This window comes from Fusarium solani, assembly GCF_023522795.1.
Source record: "Fusarium solani strain SB1 chromosome Unknown bctg00000005, whole genome shotgun sequence".
Classification (NCBI taxonomy): Eukaryota; Fungi; Ascomycota; class Sordariomycetes; order Hypocreales; family Nectriaceae; genus Fusarium; species Fusarium solani.
This window is the reverse complement of record NW_027072153.1, coordinates 747073-765842: the sequence shown is the minus strand read 5'-3', so window position 1 is coordinate 765842 and position 18770 is coordinate 747073. Positions and strand designations below refer to the sequence as shown.

At 52.2% G+C, this 18770-nt stretch overlaps 6 protein-coding genes across 6 annotated transcripts; 3 read left to right on the top strand and 3 right to left on the bottom strand.

Annotated features, from left to right (window-relative positions):
- Positions 1–307: 307 nt before the first annotated feature.
- Positions 308–2086, bottom strand: MRS44_008649 (uncharacterized protein; the record flags this gene model as incomplete). Its single annotated transcript, XM_046276299.2, has 1 exon — positions 308–2086. The coding sequence occupies one exon, from the start codon at positions 2084–2086 to the stop codon at positions 308–310; it is 1779 nt and encodes a 592-aa protein (XP_046132104.2).
- Positions 2087–2308: 222 nt separating this feature from the next.
- On the bottom strand, positions 2309–4252 carry MRS44_008648 (uncharacterized protein; the record flags this gene model as incomplete). The annotated part of the gene is made up of 2 exons (XM_065621008.1): positions 2309–4051; positions 4163–4252. 2 exons carry the CDS (start codon positions 4250–4252, stop codon positions 2309–2311), a joined length of 1833 nt encoding a protein of 610 aa, XP_065477080.1.
- Positions 4253–4525: 273 nt separating this feature from the next.
- MRS44_008647 (uncharacterized protein) lies at positions 4526–6689 on the top strand (the record flags this gene model as incomplete). Its single annotated transcript, XM_065621007.1, has 3 exons — positions 4526–4544; positions 4733–4745; positions 4793–6689. 3 exons carry the CDS (start codon positions 4526–4528, stop codon positions 6687–6689), a joined length of 1929 nt encoding a protein of 642 aa, XP_065477079.1.
- A 2818-nt stretch (positions 6690–9507) lies between these two features.
- Positions 9508–10308, top strand: MRS44_008646 (uncharacterized protein; the record flags this gene model as incomplete). Its single annotated transcript, XM_065621006.1, has 2 exons — positions 9508–9754; positions 10097–10308. The coding sequence occupies 2 exons, from the start codon at positions 9508–9510 to the stop codon at positions 10306–10308; spliced, it is 459 nt and encodes a 152-aa protein (XP_065477078.1).
- A 972-nt stretch (positions 10309–11280) lies between these two features.
- Positions 11281–14944, bottom strand: MRS44_008645 (uncharacterized protein; the record flags this gene model as incomplete). Its single annotated transcript, XM_046283646.2, has 5 exons — positions 11281–11411; positions 11462–11738; positions 11791–12009; positions 12065–14687; positions 14736–14944. The coding sequence occupies 5 exons, from the start codon at positions 14942–14944 to the stop codon at positions 11281–11283; spliced, it is 3459 nt and encodes a 1152-aa protein (XP_046132100.1).
- Positions 14945–16772: 1828 nt separating this feature from the next.
- MRS44_008644 (uncharacterized protein) lies at positions 16773–18555 on the top strand (the record flags this gene model as incomplete). The annotated part of the gene is made up of 4 exons (XM_046269626.2): positions 16773–16935; positions 16988–17148; positions 17194–18187; positions 18236–18555. The coding sequence occupies 4 exons, from the start codon at positions 16773–16775 to the stop codon at positions 18553–18555; spliced, it is 1638 nt and encodes a 545-aa protein (XP_046132099.1).
- Positions 18556–18770: the final 215 nt, after the last annotated feature.

Below are 18770 nucleotides of genomic sequence, written 5' to 3'. Positions count from 1 at the left end.
ATATGGAGCCGGCTCGGGTTGCGGGCTGCAACAAGACTCCGGTGTATCGCCATGGTTTGTTATAGAGCCTGGCCCTTCATTTAACGTTGGATCTCTGCGGAGTTTCAAAAGAGAAGAGTTGCGGAGTTGCGGACATGTGCGGAGAATTGGCCCCTTGCCTTGCCTTGGCGTCGATGAAAGACAACTGACTCAATCCTATTTTTTAGTGATAGAATACAAAGTAAATAGAGTAACGGTGCACAATGCATAGACTCAGAAGCGAATCGTATGATTCATATCCCCGTAAAACGTAACACTATCCATCAAGTCAACGCAGATGTAACGTAGTGTCCTGGTCCGACCACTGGGCCTTCTCATCCATCAATCCATGCACGTAGCACTCCCCTCGTAGAATATGCTGTTCTAAGCTACAATCCACTATGAATGGCGTTTGAAGCCCATGAATTAGATAAACTGAGTCTCCCTCTCCCACCTGCGGTCCTCCCAGACCCAGCCTTCCCGCCTCCGTAATGAACAAAAGGCGGTGGCGGCACAGCTCCTCAGCGATATACCTGAACTCGGTTACCCCATCGATCGTCTTCTTCCAATCCTCATCTTTATTGCCAGGGAATTTTCCATAATCTCCCTTATTGTGTCTTTCAAAATCAGCCAGAGCGGCGACGGAGTCGAAATGCTCCTGGACACGGCTCGGCATATCCACTTTCAAGTCCATGGTCAAAGTCTGAGAAAACATGCGCCTAACAACAGTGCTTTCGATGTAACATTCTGCCACTTCTAACCAATTCAGGATCAAATTGTCCACCGCGCCTGGGAAATTTCCCAGGGAGGGGTGGTACGGCGGGCATGTGGCCTTGACTCTATCAACCTCGATGGCGCGGGCATGCAGGGTCTGAGAGACAGTATCCAAGGAAAACTTGGAAACCGAGGCTGTGGCTGAGAAATTGACCATGATACCGTCTTGTGTGTTGGTCAATAGGGGCAGCGGTCGTCCTCTCAGTCGCCAATCTGGGGCCCAAGAAGGAACATCTCCCCCCGGGATCGTTGTAGAAACCAGCAGCTTGTTCTCCACCGGGTCTAAGAAGAGTATAGAATCCTCGCAGCCAGCAAAGTGTAATATCTCCAACCCTCTGGTAGTGTGGATGTGCTCCATCGCAAACCTGGTGAACAGGTCAGGCGCAGACATGGAGTAGGTGGGCTTGAACCATGCTGCGGCTGGATCATGGCGAAAGGCAACCCCAAACAGACCGTTCAAGCGGTCCTGGGGCTTTTCGCATCCCCAGGTGCAAAAGCTTTGAAGTAGGTGGGGGAAAGACTCGCAGGACTTGGAAGAAGCCTGTGTTCGCAGCCGTCCTAGCTTGTAGACTGGCTCATAAGCATGTCTAATAGACGCCAAAAGGGGTTCAAAAACGACAAAAGACAACACCTGGATGATCAAGAAGAATATTTCCGCAGAAATCGATGACGTTCCGCAGCGGAGGTCCAGATGCCTGGCTAAAGCTACCTCTTGGACGATCCATAGCCTGTGAAACCACGGCCGCTGAACGAGTGAAATGCATGCCCGTCCCAGTCTCTTCCTAGGATTTGCCATCTCAAGGAAGAGATTAATTTCACTGGGCGTGTTCCACTCGGGGTCCTTGGCTACATTCTTCCTAGCCAAGAAACGAAAAGATGCCATAGCAAAGCTGCTGTCATCGGCTTCAACCCCAAGCCAGCCTACTACCAGCCGAGCCTGGCTATATATCTTGGACATGAGCTGTACTTGGTGTTCCTTCTCCGTGTTGTCGTTCTGGTTGATGCAGATCTGGTCGATCCAGATCCTGACCTTGGTATCGGATACCAAGACTTTTATGGCTTGAAAGAGTGATTCTCTGACTTGGAACGGGTGACCATCGATGTCAATCAAAGGGTCCGCAGGCGATGGAGCTCCCCAGACATAAGACAAGGCGACATAATCGGGCTGATCGTGCAAGCTTTCGGTGGTGAGGCGCCCGCTTAGCTGATGGCTACCCGGGTGAAGCAGACCGATCTCGAGTACTCTGATAGTGTCGGGGTCACTCAGCGACGTGTAGATGGATTCTGAACTCATTTTGGAGGATTTTCCGTGGATTCAGTGATGCAATGATTATGGAAGAAGAGGTTGTTTGCAGCTGTGGGCACATGGCTGATGTTTTATGTGGTAGCTGCCGGTTAAGAAAACGCCTTGGCGAACCATATGTGGTCGCCTTGAGATGTGCTTCCATGACCTTTCTAGGATATACACCGAAGGTCGGCAGATTGCATGTCTCCATACCATTGGGCAATTCAAAAACTACCCACCACCCAACGGCACCGCGTCGTCAAACAACTTCCCGTTGGCTTCGATCCCGTGTACCAACAGGACCTGCGATAATCGGTTAGAGACGATAGTGCAAGACTTGTCAAAGTCCTGGGTCATCGTCGACGCCAAGAGAATTACCCGTTCCAGCTTCAGCTGTTTCCGGACTACCTGGATCATGGGTCGTGCTAGAAGAGTTGGGAAAGTAACGTCTTCCCAGCCGCTTCCCCGGGCCAATATCTTGTCAAGGACCTCTTCCAGAAGATCAAAGACACCTATGTCTCTACATAAAAGTCCTGCTAGGAAGAGCATGGAGCAAATTCCTCTCCTATACATGTTTCGGTGAGCGCACTTGGCGATATCCAGCCCTCGGGCGATGCTCATCAGTACTTGGAGCCAATGTGCGGCCTGGCCATCAGTCGCCAGAGTACAAGAATTGGGCGGCTGAGCAAGGCTCTGTACTATGGTTTCGTCACATAGAATCTGGAAGAAGGCGTAGTCTGCAGCATGCATTGCGTGTTCGTGACTCTCCAAACGGATAGCCTCAGGCTCTGCAAGGTGGTCCGGTTGCGAAAGGAAGTCCGAAGGAGGCTTCAAAACTGAAACCATCCTCGCCAGGTGTCTCAGCTCTGCGAGTGACTGTTCGTGTGCTTGTGTGAGGCTCAGCTCTGATGGTTGCTCGCCATGGTGTGACACGAGGTTGGGTGCTATGAGCGGCAAGAGTTGCTTGATCAAGGCCTCCATCACGGGACTTGGGCTTGTCCTGTTATGTTGCATTGTGATGATTAGACGTATGCGCTGTATGAGCAAGTATGCGTCGGAACCAGCCTTTTGGAACGAGGCCGAGTCAGACAATACTTGGCGCTCTAGTCCAAGCCAAAAGTTTTCTCTTTCGGAAGGGGCAGTCGAGGTGCTCCAAGGTCCGACTATGTACCTCTGTGTAGTGCGAGCATGGACTGCGGCGACTAACAAGTCTTGGCCTTTTTCACAGTCTAGTAGCTTATCTCTCGTCTGGTAGATCAGATCGTCTAAGCTGCTGAGGTATCGATGCAATCCGTCAAAAGTTCCTAACTCCAGTTCGACAAACGACAGCAGGAGATGGGCCGACACTAGCACGTCGACTCCTATAAGCTGTCCTCTTCTTGCCAGCGACAGTGCTTTTCCAGCATAGTTCAGAGCATCGAGCCTGTGGCGAGGGTCGGGGATCCATAGCTGAGGCCCGGTGCTTTGGTGACGCGTGTAACTCCCCTGTAGGTTGGCCAAGTTGGCCGCGCCGATAGCCATAGCAGCATTTTGAAGGACAGATTTACCTTTGGCGGCAGTACTCACAGCCTCGAGGCTTGGAGGCAGGATATCGCAAACATGGACGGCGAAATGCGTCATGTATAGTTCCTCCTTGGACCCGCCGAACAGGCGTGGACCTGGTTGAAGTGCACGATACCCGAATGTCTGTTTATCTGTCTTGCCCACCGTCCACTGAGTCTTCTTGACATATGACATCTGGGTTGGTTCTTGATTTGGTGCTGATTGGCGAGCTTGAAGCTGAGACTCTAGTAGAGGGTCTGCAACCTCACGCCCAGTTGCGCCAGGGCTCTCGTTCAGAGGAAATGAACTCTGAATTAACTGCCGAGAGGCAATATGGGCCCTATCACCCCTGACTTGCTTGACCTTTTGGGCCGCCCAAAAGTTGGCATCGCGGAACTGAAACGGAGCACTGCCGTATGAACAAACGGTCCCCTTTGTTTCGCAGCGTTGGCATGTCGGTTTGCCTTCATCACACTAGTTTTACGGCACAAATAAGCAAGGTGAACCAACCAGACAAAACCGAGAAACCGTGTGTGCCCCTACCTTCTTCTTGATGCTACGACATGGTTCACATCCAGCACGGCTTCGTCGGAAGTTGGTCTTCTTGGGACGCGGGGGAGCGGGACCGTACATGGCTGGCTCAGGGTAAATTGTCCAATGCCATAGTTGGTTGTCTTGAGTGAGTCGTCAGGGTCGGCCACAGGTAAAGAGAGGCTGACGAGATGTAAGATCGGGTGCATCCGTTGAAGTCCGGGACCGGAGCCTCACCTTAACCCGGCTCCGGCCCCAGTCGGCATCTCAGTCAATCCATCGAGACCCCGGCTTCTTCACTCCTTCGCTCCACTCCTCCACTTCCTAATCGGGTCAGCACAAGCGCGAACTCATCCTTGGTTGCTTGAGATCGCCATGGACAGGGATGAACCATGTGAGACGATTTCCTAGATGAGGGGAATGTCCATCATCTGGAATCCTCCTTGTTGCATAAAAGCCTCCAACAGGCCCTTTCTCTAACCGTTCTTCTCCCTTTCACAAACACCCCAGTGATTGCACTTCGAGGTGTCAAGCAAAGAAATCTCTATCTGCTTCCAGCCTGTGTTTGTTACAAACATGTAGGTTTCCTTCACCCGTAGGCTGAGAGACGGGCCACAGCAACTAACAGCAATCATCCGATAGGCCCATCAAACCCGACAGTGATTACGAGTGGTTTGAGACACAAAAGTCTCCCGAGGGCCTCAAATGGGTCGACAACCAGAATGAGCTCGCCATACTTAAGCTGGACTCGTTGCTGTACACCAAGAGTATCCAGGAGAAGCTGGTGGCCCTGTCTTCAACTGACGTGAATCGCCCGAGCTACTGGATCGCCGGTAACCTCTTTCGACTGAGGAAGGACTCCACCAACAAACATGGCCTCCTCGAAGTCTCTGAAAGACAGGTTGATGGATCGCTAGGCGACTGGCGACTCGTCCTCGATATCGATAAGCTAGGTCGGGAGGAGGGCAGAGAGCTCGAGTTTTTCGACTTTGACTTTCAGAGTCGTGTCTTTGGACTTGATGCCTCACGTCTCCTTGTCCTCTTGTCCGATGGAGGCTCGGACTTGGTCGAGCTGCGTGAGCTTGATACCAAACAAGGCAAATTCATTCGAGATGGGTTTCGTACGGGGCTAGGTCGCATCGCTGTTACGTGGCTGGACATCGATCACGTCTTGATCAATCACAACCTCAACGGCAGTCCGACTACGGCAGCAGGTTGGGGAACCACTTCGTACATCTGGAAGCGTGGTACCGATTTGAAGGAGGCCAAGGCTGTCAAAGAAATACCTCCAACCAGTGCACTCTCTCTCATCTCCTCGGTGGGCCAAACCAACAGTGGTCGTGCCCTCATCACTTGCGCCGTGGACTACTCCACCCTTGTCTACAGCATTGTTTCCCTCGATGGGACTGTGGAAGAGCTTGATCTGCCAAAGAAACAGTCAATGTCGCTGCCACCCAAAACTACATCCAAGCATGTGGTGGCCGTGCTGGGTGAGAAGGCGACCGTCTGTGGTCGAGAGGTCCCAGTTGGTTCCGTCGTCGCGTACAACACGGTGCCAGACACAGCAGCCAACGAAAGAACCTCGATTGTTTACGTTCCGGAGCCGGACGAGGTCAACGCTCATCTCTTTGTTGATGGAATCCAGGCAAGCAAGACCAGGATTTACTTGACAATGAACAAGAGACAATCAGAGCGCCGCTTGACCCTGGAGAATGACGCCAATGAATGGAGAATCATTCGAAGCATAGAGACGAGTATCGGTTCTCATGCGGCTGCGACCAGTGGTGACCCTTACAGTAACGAGACAGTCGTGACCGAGTCTGGCTTGCTCTCTCCATCGACTACTTGGCTAGAACGAGGCGAGACCAAAGAGTCTTTGTACACCCAGCCATCGGTTTTCAATGCCGACGCTTTTCAACTAAGTCAGAAGAGCACTTCAAGCAAGGACGGCACTTCGATCGACTATCTTGTCCTCTCGCCTAAGGAGCCGAAACACCCACACGGCGAGCAGCCGATCATGATGATTGGGTACGGTGCCTTTGGGCTTTCCGTTCCGTTGTCATACTTGGACATGATTCTGGGTGGCATCTCACTGGTCCCCTGGCTGGAGAGTGGTGGATCATTGGTGATTCCATTCATTCGGGGCGGCGGCGAACGAGGCGAGGCGTGGCATCAAGCAGCACGACAAGAGAAGCGACAAAACTCGTACGACGACTTCATTGCCGTTGCTGAAACACTTGTCAAGGATGGGATGACTACCCCAAAGCACATTGGCGTTGTCGGCGGATCCAACGGCGGCTTGCTTGCTGCTGTCATGGGCACCCAGCGACCGGACCTCTTTGGCGCCATCGTCAGCGACGTGCCCCTGACGGACATGTTGAGATACCCTCTGATGGGGATGGGTGCCGCATGGATATACGAGTACGGAGACCCTCAAGATCCTGAAATGGCCAAGGTTCTCAGAGCTTACTCGCCTTTCCACAACATCCGCGAGGGGGTGCAGTATCCCCCTTCTCGTCACCGTCTCGACAAAGGATGATCGAGTCGGTGCCGGCCATGCGCGGAAGCTTGTTGCGAGGTTGAAGGATGCGGGGGCATCAGATGTGTTTTTGTACGAGGACCGCACTGGTGGACACGGTGTCAGTGATCCTTTTAAGAATGCGACGTTGATGGCTAGACGTGTCGCCTTTTTGATAGAGTTTCTCCAACCCACAGGTTCGGATGCCTAGAAGAGGTGGACCAGGCAGTCAACGCTTACATCTATAAGTCCTTGCCTTGTCCTTTGAATCCATCAAGCGTTGATGTGATCGTGCTGAGACTGTAGACATGTTGCCGCTTTCGTGCACTTCATATGTGCCCCTGGTAACAGGTGTGCTTTTCCATATATCCATCTCCGCAAACTCGATGAGGAAGAAATTTTTTATTTACGTAAGATGAACAGGGTTGGATCCAACATGGAGATGAAGTGGTAGCTATATTTCACCTCTAATGATATCTATAGAAGCAATCGCTTCGTGGCGTTGTCAAGTTGATCGCCGCCGAAGCTAAGAAGGCCAGTCTTGAGTGCTCTAGCAGTATCAGAAGCGTTTAACGATAGGGCCTAAACTCTTTTGAGAGACTCTTCTCGTTGTCGGGCTCGACATTGCGTTATTCATGCCGAAAGAAGAGGCTTTGCTCGCATTCGCGTTCAGCCCAACCAGGGCATTGTTGCTTTTGCGTATGGCACTAATTTCCCAGCAGTTTGCCTCCAGGCTTAAAAAACGCCTTGGCATATCTCATTGTCTGCTGACAAAGACTTCGGCATTCTTTCGCTGTTAGAGACTATGACCTAGACAAAGAAGACCATGACAAGCCCTGTTGACCACCGCCACGGGACACCTCTCAACCTGTCCCCCCTCAGTATCTTTCTCCGATTCCCTCTCCAGCGTTTCTCTCTGATTATTGAGTTACTTAGTACCTTTGTTGTTTGGTTTGATGATTCCTGTTCTATTCCACGGATACAAAGCGCAGTGTGAACAAACAAAGGCACAAATTGAACACCAAGAGAACACGTCGAAACAGCCCACAAAGAGCAAAGAATCGGTGTGTTCATTTCTCAGCACAACATCAGCACAACCAGCAGGTTTTGTATTCAAACTCTTAAGCTTGAATCGGCTACTCACATCTGCGTCAGATCCCCTGGCCTCCGAACCGTCTTCCAGCTTCCGTTTCTCGACTGACTACAACGCCAGCAACAACATGGCCCCCCCACCTTCGCCAGCCCTGTCCCTACCCCCTGGCCCTCTGTTTACGAAGCGGTCAGCGCCTTAGCCAGCAATGAAACTCAGCAAAAGCCGGTTTCCATTGTCGACCAGGCCAAGTCCCCCTGGTATATTGCCATGTATGTTGTCATTGGGATTTGTGTTCTCACACTCATCTTACTTTATTCAGGCAGATGCTTCAGACGAGTTTTTCGAGGCCGAATCCTCCAGCACAGAGGCTGAGCCGGTGGTGGAGGAGGCAGAGGGGTCAAGACGTCTGACGCGTATATGATCTGATATATGCAAGATTGTAGATGGCTACCATGCAAGCAGTAGAGGGTCAAGAATTTAACATCTACAGCTATCAACCCGTGTCCCAAGACTTTGATCACCGTGATTCTGTCGTGCTTTGGGATTAATAATGTTTCACGCCCAACATTAAAATGGAGAATGAATGACTTAGATATATTAATGACCGCAATACCAATCGCTACTTTTGCTTTGTATTACCTAAAGGCTGGCGACTGCTAGCCTTAGACAGAGTGATTTCAAGCCTTGTGAAGGTATCGGTGGAAGAATCTAGACTCACTCAGATGCAGTATTACAACCATCATAAGCAAGTTCCTAATATCGGCATCGTTTTAGTGCCAAACAGTCTTGTCCTACTTCTTCACAAGGCCATCTCAAAGCACGAATGCAATGTTCAACATCCAAACCAAACATCAAACACTCCCACAAAGGATATGTTAAAACGACCAAGAGAAGAATACAGAACAGGTCTTGCAGCGTCTCTATAAGTATCCCGCTCACTCCCCATGTCCACTGCTCGAACATAACAGCCCAGACTTGGATCAACCCTCTCCGACATATCCACAGATTTATACCAGCCCTAACTCTCACACCAACAAAAAGTGCAACACCATGGCTCCTCACGGCTACAACTCCGGCGACTGGCCATCCCTCCAAGAAGCCGCTGCCATGACCGCTATTTTGGCCAGAGACGAGACTGGGGAAAAGATCAAAAACTGGTTCACCCCAGACAGGATTTTCTTTTTCGTGTTCTTTGGGTTCCTGTCGGTGGTGATTTTGGGTTTCATTATCTGGTGCTGTAGGCGTAGATCTCGAGAGTAGATGGGTACTTGGATAGAAGCATGGTAGATTTCAGGTCCATAGGTACATCATGACATGGTACATAAAGATTGCTCTATTTCTATAATTATATAAACATTCATTATCCCATCTCAAAACAACTGTAGAAGAAACCCCTTAGCTTCCCTTATTCGCGTTGTGCATCACACCACCATGATAAAATAGAGCGCCCTCTAAGCAAACGCCGGTCACATATCATAGTACATGCAGTATCACTGAATCTTAGTCAGGCTAACGCTACCAAGGTCGAATTAAAAAAGAAACAATGGCTTTTTATTGTTCACCTCCATTGCCTTGTTAAACTGTTTGGCTGTTATTCCATGTTCTCGACATCAAACAAAGAACAAGGGGAGTTTACGAAGGATCAAAACAACGGAAACATAACTAAAGTATAAACTTGCTATTTCCCCGTTCATTCCTTTTGTTCCTGGCTCCAAGCTTTTGAGGCAAACAGCTTCCACTCTCAACATGGCCCAGTCGACTTCCGTATCCCGCATCCTCTCACTATCAACCCAGGACGTTGAAGCATCCGACATGATAAAAGGGGACCGCCCCATACGCAAAATCTGCAAGGCTTCCATCGTGCAGATGATCTGTGGCATCCTCATCTTTTTCACTACCGTCCCCTCCCTCGCATTAGTGATTGTTGTCGTCATCCAGGGACTCAAGACAAAAAGGTCGCGCAGGGCGTATGCCAAGAAGGGTGTGAGAGTCCGTAAGATCAAGATGGACTAGCGAATCAGCTCCGTGCCGTGTCAGGAGTTATCAGTTTCATCTGCAAATCTGTATAGCTCGCGCCGCTTGAAAGATTCTGGCCCAGAGCATCTCTGCGCCTAGTTAGGACGGATCGGCGGGCTGTTTGTTGCACGTGGAGGATAGACAGCCTACCCATGTTAACGAAAAGAATTATCTGACGAGGAAAAGCTCAAAGTGTAGCACAGAAATCATACCCAGTGTGCTGACTACACACAAGTAATTTCACTCTGTAAGTTTGGAACACAGTTATCCATCTAAAATGAAACCCTTCAATCTAAAACATTGACACGAAGCCTCCAAGGCAAAAAGAGGTTGCGCATTGATATCAAGGCTGAGCCAACTCAGCACAAGTGTGGAAGAAATACCATGATGCACGAGGGAGCCACCGTGAAGGGTGCCCTAGGCCAAATCAAGAGGTTCATCCTGAATGATGACATACAGTTCCTTGAGAGACCAGATCCAGCCAGCAAGGTCATGCCCTCAAAATCCCAGGCTGGAAAATGTCCCTACTGAACGCGAAAGTGACGAGTCTGGGGTAGAAGACGGTGCAGGGGAGCTGGCGAGGCCTGTGGTGTCGATATCCTTGAAGGTCTCCTTGGTCTTTTTGTTCTTCTTCCTGCACTTTGGGGTTTTCATCTCGGGTATCTCAGGAGGTCAGGTATATGACCAAGCCCGAAGAGTCAACAGTCTAGACCCGGACAACTATCACAAGAGACTGATTATCAGGAAAAGGACGGATCGGACTCCCATTTCTCGCTTCCCCTTCCGAAGAAAAAGAAATTGAAGCCTGGAACACCAGAACCTTGAAATGGATCCTCCAAGGGCAAAAAGAGTGGTTCCGCCCGGGATCGAACCGGGGACCTTCTCGGTGTTAACGAGATGCCATAACCAACTAGACCACGGAACCGAGGCTTGTGATTGGTTGAGATAAACGCTTGCAAACACTTCTCAAGAATCTGGGCGTGGATAGAGTTCCGAACAAACACTATTGACTGCCTGGGAGAGTCTCACAATAAGCTTCAACCCTTCCTCTCCCATCCTAAAAGCACACCCGCGTGCTCACCTAGTCGAGTGGTTAACTCTTCCTTACTTCCGTTCCTATAAACTCTCTCTTCTTTCCGCAAACCTAAAAACCACTCTTTTGCCAGGCTGCCATGTTCAATCAAGAGCCTTATAAGCAAGGTTACCCTTTCATCTCCCACCCTAAAAGCACATGAGTGCTCAGCGGGCACCTGGTCAAGTGGTACAACTCTTTAATCCCGCTCCTATAAACTCTCTCTTCTATCCGCAGACCTAAATCCATCTCTGACCAGGTGCTAACACGCTCACCTAAAAACCACTCTTTTTAGTTTATGACAATGGCATCACGTCTTCCCAGTGTGTCTCGGCAAAGTATGGTTTATTCATCGGTATAGTAGCCAAGATTTACAGACAATTGGAAACCCATCTCTCGGGGTCAATTCCATTTTCACGCAAGAAACTAGCTTAGAAACCAAGGATCTCCTCCTTGCGCTTCTGAAGCATGTAGTAGTACTGCTGCAGCGGCGTCGTCGCTGTAGGGGCTCTGTCGCCCTCAAAGGTACCCTTTCCATGGCCGTCGAAGTGAACCTTCCAGGCTGTTCGACTATTAGCTTGCTATTCACTCCAGGTGTACTGTGTAACTTACTGCTGGCATCAAAGCCAAGGTACGACCAGCTGTCGTTGAGGTACGCCTTCTCGGTGCCGACTTGGATTGTCTTGACCTCGCCCATCTGGCCTGGTGCAGGTCGGAGTTGCTTAAGGTCAGCCACCAGCTTAATGAGGCCGGTGACAAAAGCAAGGGCCACATCCTTGGCCAGGCACTCGTGCTGCCCATAGCTAAAGGCTGTCACGGCATCCGTCTTGCGACGGGCGTCGAACTTGTCGGCGTCGGGAACCTCCTTGCCGTTGCGGCCAGCCATGCCCTATAATACAGTCAGTGACTTTCTTGCTTCTGGTGGGAAATTATGGACTTACAAGCATCATGACAACAGGAGTGCCGGGCTGAACAGGCTTGCCCTCGAGTTCCGCTGGCGCCGTGGCAATGCGCACGTTGCGCTGAGAGCTCGTCAGACGCTGAGCCTCGGCGACGTAGGCATGGAGGGTGGCATCATCACCCTTCTGGGCAATGGCCTGCACCTCAGCCCAGATGGCGGCATTCTCAGGGCGCAGGAAGAATGCAAGCACCTCGTAGAACTAAAAGCAGCGTGGTTAGTACATGATCGTGGCGAAGAATTTTAGGGGTGCTTACTGAAGTAACTGGCACACCAATACCACCAAAGGCAGTGAGCCACAGGTTGTCTGTGACCTGGTCGGCGTTGTTGCCCTGAGCCAACAGCTCCTCAACGAGCTTCAGGCCGCAGGAGCGCAGAGAGTCCTTCTTGAGGTACGACTTGCGGCCAACCTTGCTCGAGATGGCTGAAGCGATGCCCAGGCCCAGGCCGCGGCCGAGGACAGCCTCATCGACGAGCTTCTTGGTCGAGTTGTAGACGGCAGTGACACCCTCCTGGGCCCAGCGGCGACGGTTCCATGCTTGGCCGGGGTCGTTGTTGTTGACGCCCCAGATGCGGATGTTGAGCAGATGTCGGTACAGCTCGGCAACGCCAAGAGTTCCGTCAGGGTTCTCATCAGTCCGCAAGTCAAAGTAGAAAAAGTCAGCCAGAAGCTGTGTGTTGAGAGGGATGGCGACATCGCGGATGATGTCAATTTGCTCGAGGCCTGCCTTGAGCTTGAAGGTCTCCTTCTCAATGAGCTTGGCACCCACGCGCTCAATCATGTTGTGCACAGCAGCGTGAAGGTTGGGAATCTTGCCCATCGCCTTTTGGAAGTCGGCACGGTGCTTGAAGTTCTTGGCCTCATCACCCGCAAGCATGAACCAGCCGTAGTCCTTCTTGCCAGGGAACAGAGTGTTGAGGGGCTGGAGCCACGGCACGACAAACTGCTTGGGATTGCTGAGAGTCTTCTTAATGGCCTCGTTGGTTGTGACAACAATGGGCTTGGCAGGGGGCTTGGGGTCGGCCTCAGTGAACTGGTCGTAGGTGCCAATCTCCTTGGCGATGGCAATGTTGGCCTTCTTGGTGTACATAGGCTGCATGACGGCAACCGAGTTGAAGGGGAACCAGTTGGGGACACCACGCTGGATGAGCTTGTACAGCATCGAGCCACCAAGTGTCTTGTAGTCCTGCTGGACCTCATTGTAACCCCAGGCTGTCAGGTTGGAGACTGTGTAGTCGATGGTGTTGAATCTGTCCGAGCGGACAAGTGTGACAGCATCAGACAGCACAGCTCGGCCAACAGAGTAGGTAGGCATGATACCGCTGCCTGGGTTGCGAGCAGGCTTGATGTCCTCAATCATCAGGCCAGGGTAGAGCTCAACCATGTCAGGGTCTGTGTACAGCTTCTCAAGGATGTTGGCAATCTCGGGGTTCGAGTTGATCTCGCTGAACTGGTCGTACCGCTTAAGACCAAAGAACTCTCGGAACTCGTTAAGAGAGGCCACTTGCCACTTGCGACCCTGGATGATACCCAGGACCTCAACCACCTTGAGTGCCTTGGGAACCATGCGGGCACCAAAGGTACCAGCAGGGTCTTCCATGGCGTCCTTGAGGATGCGGACAAGGTCCTCATCCTTGAAGGTACCGTTCTCCTGACGCTCAAGGCCGTCAAAGGTGCGGACGCTGGGGTCCTTGGGGATGCTGCGCTCAAAGTTGAAGAGGGCCTGTCCGAGCTCGTCCCAGCTGACATCCTGGAGATCTTCGGCCTTGCGACCAGGGAAGAGCTTAAGGAAGAAGTTGTTGATCCAGTGCTCATCCCTCTTGGAGATGCACGAGTGGAATCGGTAAAGGAGGTTGAACTCGACGCTGACCTGGTTGCCAACACCACGGGGGACACCTTCACCATCGAATTGCTTGTCAATGGCAACTCGGGGGTCCAGGGTCCAGTCACTGCTGGAGTGGTGGGTGTTGGTGATGGCTCGCAGGTAGTCGTGAAGGCAGATGTTGATGTACAGTCCACCAGTAATGAGACGTGCCACGTTGAAGAGGTCGTGGTCCTGCTTGGCAACAGCCTTGGCCTTGTCCTCTGCCGAGGCATTGGCAGGGCATTGTAGGGTAAAGCGGCCGTTCTCGTTGATCTTGAGCAAGATATCGGCAACATAGTTGTGGAAACGGCTGTAAAGGACCAGCATGACATTGACACCAGCAGGCTGTCCGAGGAGACGCTTCTCGTGGAAGGTATCGGGCTTCAGCTTACCCTCCTTCATGGTACGAATCTCAAGCTGGTCCTTGAGGGACGAACCGTACAGAGGGGCCAAGTCGAGATACGATGAGGTATCAGACTTGTTAGGGTCTGTCCGGCTAGTGCGGAAGATATCGTGGATGATGATGGCGGCATGGTAGAAGAGCATGGAGGAGATACCAGCCGGGTTCTCGGTGAAGTTCTTGTCATCACGAGCAAGAAGAAGGTCGAAGAGCAGGCCAGGATCAGGCTTGACGCCATGAAGACGCTTCTCAGACCTGACTGACTTGGCGTAGGGTGTGCCAGCACGACCCAGGTTGGGCTCAAGGATGTTGTTGAAGCTACCGTCAGGCATACGGTACTGGTGAAGGCCATCAGGAGCCTGAGGGACTTGCTCCCGCAGGATGACATCGCTGTCTGGGGCCTTGAACTCGATAGTGTCGTAGAGCTCACAGTTATGCTTGTGTGCGGGCTCGTTCGAGTTGACCACCTCGTACTTGACGTCACCGCCGACGTAGCTCAGGGGCGGGTGCTGGAGGTTGCCCCAGAGGGTGTCGATGAGCTTGTTGGTGAGCGCGGTCCTCGCCTTGGAGGTACGGGGGAGGGAGGTAAGGATTCCGATGAGGAGCTCTGTAGTTCTTGGAGGTGTTAGCAGTGCTCATGCTGGTGATAGTACCAAATCTTACCCCTTCTTGTCATCCAGGGGCTTTCCCTTCTCGATCGTTAGCTCCTTGATGAGCTCGGCGAGCTGTGGGATGGAGGCCTGGGTTCGGACACCAGCATATTCCTTGATGATATCTGTGGCGAGCTTGACAGGATCATCCAAGAGGCCAGTTGAGCCCGTCTTGGCGTCACCGTACGACTCTCCAGCCTGAAACTTTTCGTTGAACGACATGATGGAGTCTCAGGACTTGATTTTTAAGGGTAGAGAAAGGAGTGTATGGTGTATGAGAAGATGGGAACAAAGTCCTGATTCTGCCAGACTTGAGCTTCTTCAACTTGCCCATTTATACCACAAACGACGCCAACCGTGACCCCTCTTCTCTCCGCGGGGTCCTCAGATCAGAGAGGACTCGCATTCCCAAGCTCGCATGACGGAGGCGAGTGGCTGCTGGTGATACGAGGGCTCATGCGGAGCGCGTTGAAGCATCGCCGGGACGATCCACGATTCAACAATTCAGAGCTGAATGGCGCCGCGTCGAGGTTGATTTGATTCGCCGGGGCCATGATTCGTTGGGCACGGGCTGGGCAACAACAGAAGAGCTGAGAGGCCATGTTTCACATGCGCCGCCTTGTTGACATGTCGTAACTCGAGGGGAACCGGGCGGTCTTCCAAGACTTGAAGTCATCTTGATGGAGACCGCCACCGTGGACGCAGACGGCCCGTTCCGGGAAGACGGAGGCGGGGGAGCCGGATGGTCATCACATACCGGCGGCGAATTAGTGGGAGACAAGCATCTGCCGAGGGGGTCGCCTTGTCTCAAGCAGTGCTGACCGGTTGGAGTTGAGGCTGGTGATACAGAGGCAGATGGACCAAACAGGTCAGACAAGGTGACATTGCAGGAGCAATGATTGGATCATGCAGGAAAGATGCATATGCCGACGAGGATCCATCTGAATCGGTTAGGCCGATTGTACCATGTCAAAAAGACCGGTCGTGCCACCTGGAAGCTGAGAGGAGGAAAAGGGAAGAGGAGAGACGTTGAGAGAGAGGGGGTTCCAAGACCTACATCGCCGCCATGTTTGAGACCGGCATCGCGAGTTTCCCTCTTTCCCACTGAGCGCTGAACCAAGCAGCACATTGACCGCTCAAACAATCACCATCCAGTTTCTTGATCATTTTCCATCTTCACAAGCAAGAATTGAAGTCTACAATCATCTGACAATCAGCTGGAATGCATCGCCGTAAACAAACAGGAAAACAAACGCAACAAATCTTGGCAAACCTCCAGCTGTTGACACATGCAAGACATTCGACACCGATCAAGACTCGACGATAGGGATTTTTAGCCGCCGTCGATCCCTGCCGCCTGTCTCCGCTAAAGACGGCATCTTGCATTCGCATCCATCCATCTTCGTCTTTCCCCGCCGTCAGGATCGGGCAAAGCGCCCGCAGTGGGTTTGCGGATGCTATCCGATGTACTGTACCTCGCTGAGGTTATTCGCAACCTTCAAGGTAGGTTGCAGCCCGTGTCACCCCAGTTCCTTGTCTTTCCTCATCTCCTCTCCACCCGCATACATCTACTTCAGCTCAGCTTGTCCCGTAAACGATGAGATTTTCCCCGCTTTCAAGGCTTTGTGGCTTGCTGAGCTTTGTGACCTGTAATGTCATCCAATTGGCCTCAAAAACGAGCTGCTGAGTACCCAAGCGAGAAACAGCCAGAGCAGAAAAAAACGGCAAAAGATCATCCCCGCGCTTTGATGTGCCGTGTCTCTTTCTGTCCGCTTGGAGCGGTAGGGAGACGCCCCGTGGCTGGCTGAGTGTCACCCCTTGTACGCCTCTCTCACCACCAGGACACCAATTCGCTGCCCCGATTGGACGCCGTCCATACCGTCAGAATGCCAGACGACCTGTCATGGTATCCCACGACAGGTGCATTGGTTTGATAAAGGATGTCGATGAGCCGAAATCCCTTAACTAGCCCCCCGACGTTGAGCGAGACGATATCCCCCCCCCGACTCTCTTGTCCCTCTACACTCGCGCGTGTTCTGTCTGCTTCAATATGCCTTACATGGAGAATACCGAGGCTTCAGAGCCCAAGAAGCTCATTCTCTGCTTCGATGGCACGGGAAACACTTTCAGTGGCTCCAATGCCGACACCAATGTTGTCAAGATCCTCAGCAAGCTGGATCGCAACCACCCGAGCCAGTACCATTACTACCAGAGTGAGTTCAGTCCCCTCTCCAGTCAAAAGCTGTGCTCTAACACTTCAATTAGCCGGTATTGGCACCTATGACATCGGGGAGACATCCGTCAACAAGACGTTCTTGGGGGAGATGAAGAGCTCCATCTCGCAGACCATCGATCAGGGTTTCGGCATGACGTTTGACGCCCATGTCATTGCCGGGTACCGCTTCTTGATGCGTTACTACGAATCTGTTAGTATCCCTCTACTTTACAATACCGTATACTGACCCTCGCAGGACGCCAAGATCTACATCTTTGGCTTTAGCCGCGGCGCCTTTACGGCAAAGTTCCTGGCACGCATGGTCAACAAGGTTGGCCTTCTGTGCAAGGGCAACGAGGAGATGGTCCCCTTTGCGTTCCGTCTCTACCAGCGCTACCTTGCTGGTGACATCCAGGACCGCGTCGACGCACAGGGGAGGTGTGAGGAGGACCACGGTGACACAGACACAGGGTCGGACGCCGATCCCCTGCTCGCCGGCAACACCAAGGTACACAGAAGTCACACCACTGAGGTTGCCCTGAACGAGATCACAGCCTTTAGCCAGACCTTTTGTCGCAAGGAAAAGGCCAAGCCCTGCGATGATGATGATGATGGCGACGATGATCAGGACGAGGACCAGAACATCAAGGTCTTCTTCCTCGGCATCTGGGACTGTGTCAACTCTGTCGCCGTCCTCGAGCGCAAGACTCCAGTCCCAGTTCCCGTCACAGGCACAGCTCGCTATGTGCGTCATGCTGTCGCCGTCGATGAGCGACGTGTCAAGTTCAAGCCAGCTCTCCTAGCCCAAGACATCCGCGTGTCCAAGCACAACCATGACGACGAGGACATCAAGGAGGTCTGGTTTGCTGGCTGCCACGGTGATGTGGGCGGTGGCTGGCCCTCAACTGATGACAACCCCCTTGATAACAACAAGGCGGAAGACATGTCCTTCTGGCAGCGCGTCAAGAACTTCTGGACTTCTCGCAAGGCCAAGGAGCCTAGCAAGAACATCAACGATGACCGTCTGCAGATGAGCGACATCCCCCTCGCCTGGATGATCCGCGAGGTTGAGCTCGTGGGTGAGAAGGAGCCCGAGGCTGCCGTCAAGTGGTGCGACAGCCTGGAAAAGTTCAAGGCGCACATCAACGACAAGGAGAACAAGGAGCAGGCCCTCAAGGGGTTCATGCATGACTCGCTTGCTTTCGGCTACGGCACTGGCTTCTTCAAGGTCTTGATGTGGAAGTTTATGGGTAAGCATTATCACGATGTCTTGGAGTTCAAAACACTGACCTGTGTAGAATACCTCCCCTTCATCACCCGTTGGGAGCTGGAGCAAGCAGGCTGGGTCAACGTCCGCTTCCCCCTCAACAAGGGTGCGGCGCGAGACATTCCCCAGAAGGCGGTCCTCCACGCCTCGCTTGTCAAGCGTCTAAGGGAGGACCCTGAGTACTGGCCAACCAACAACCACGGCTCGGACACTGCCCCCTGCCTCAAGCGTGGTAGCGACGAGGTCCAGTTCCAGGAGCACCGGGAGAAGAACAAGAAGGACGAGTGGGTCAAGATTTTGGAGACCGACCCTGATCATCAGACGTATGACATTGTGCATATTGTCCAGTGATGGTCTTGCTCAGTTCGAGTTGGACAACTCTTGGCGTCAAGGTTCTTGGGTAGGTATGGTAAAGCAACAGCAGGTTATCGGGGTGATTGGATAAGACACTCGACAGGACTCGGGCAATGCAATTGGCAATTTGTAACTTGGGTAAGATGGTTCAACTAGGTAGGTTTATGGTAAAATTTAATATCTTCATGTTGTTCTCCATGTCTTGGTCACCA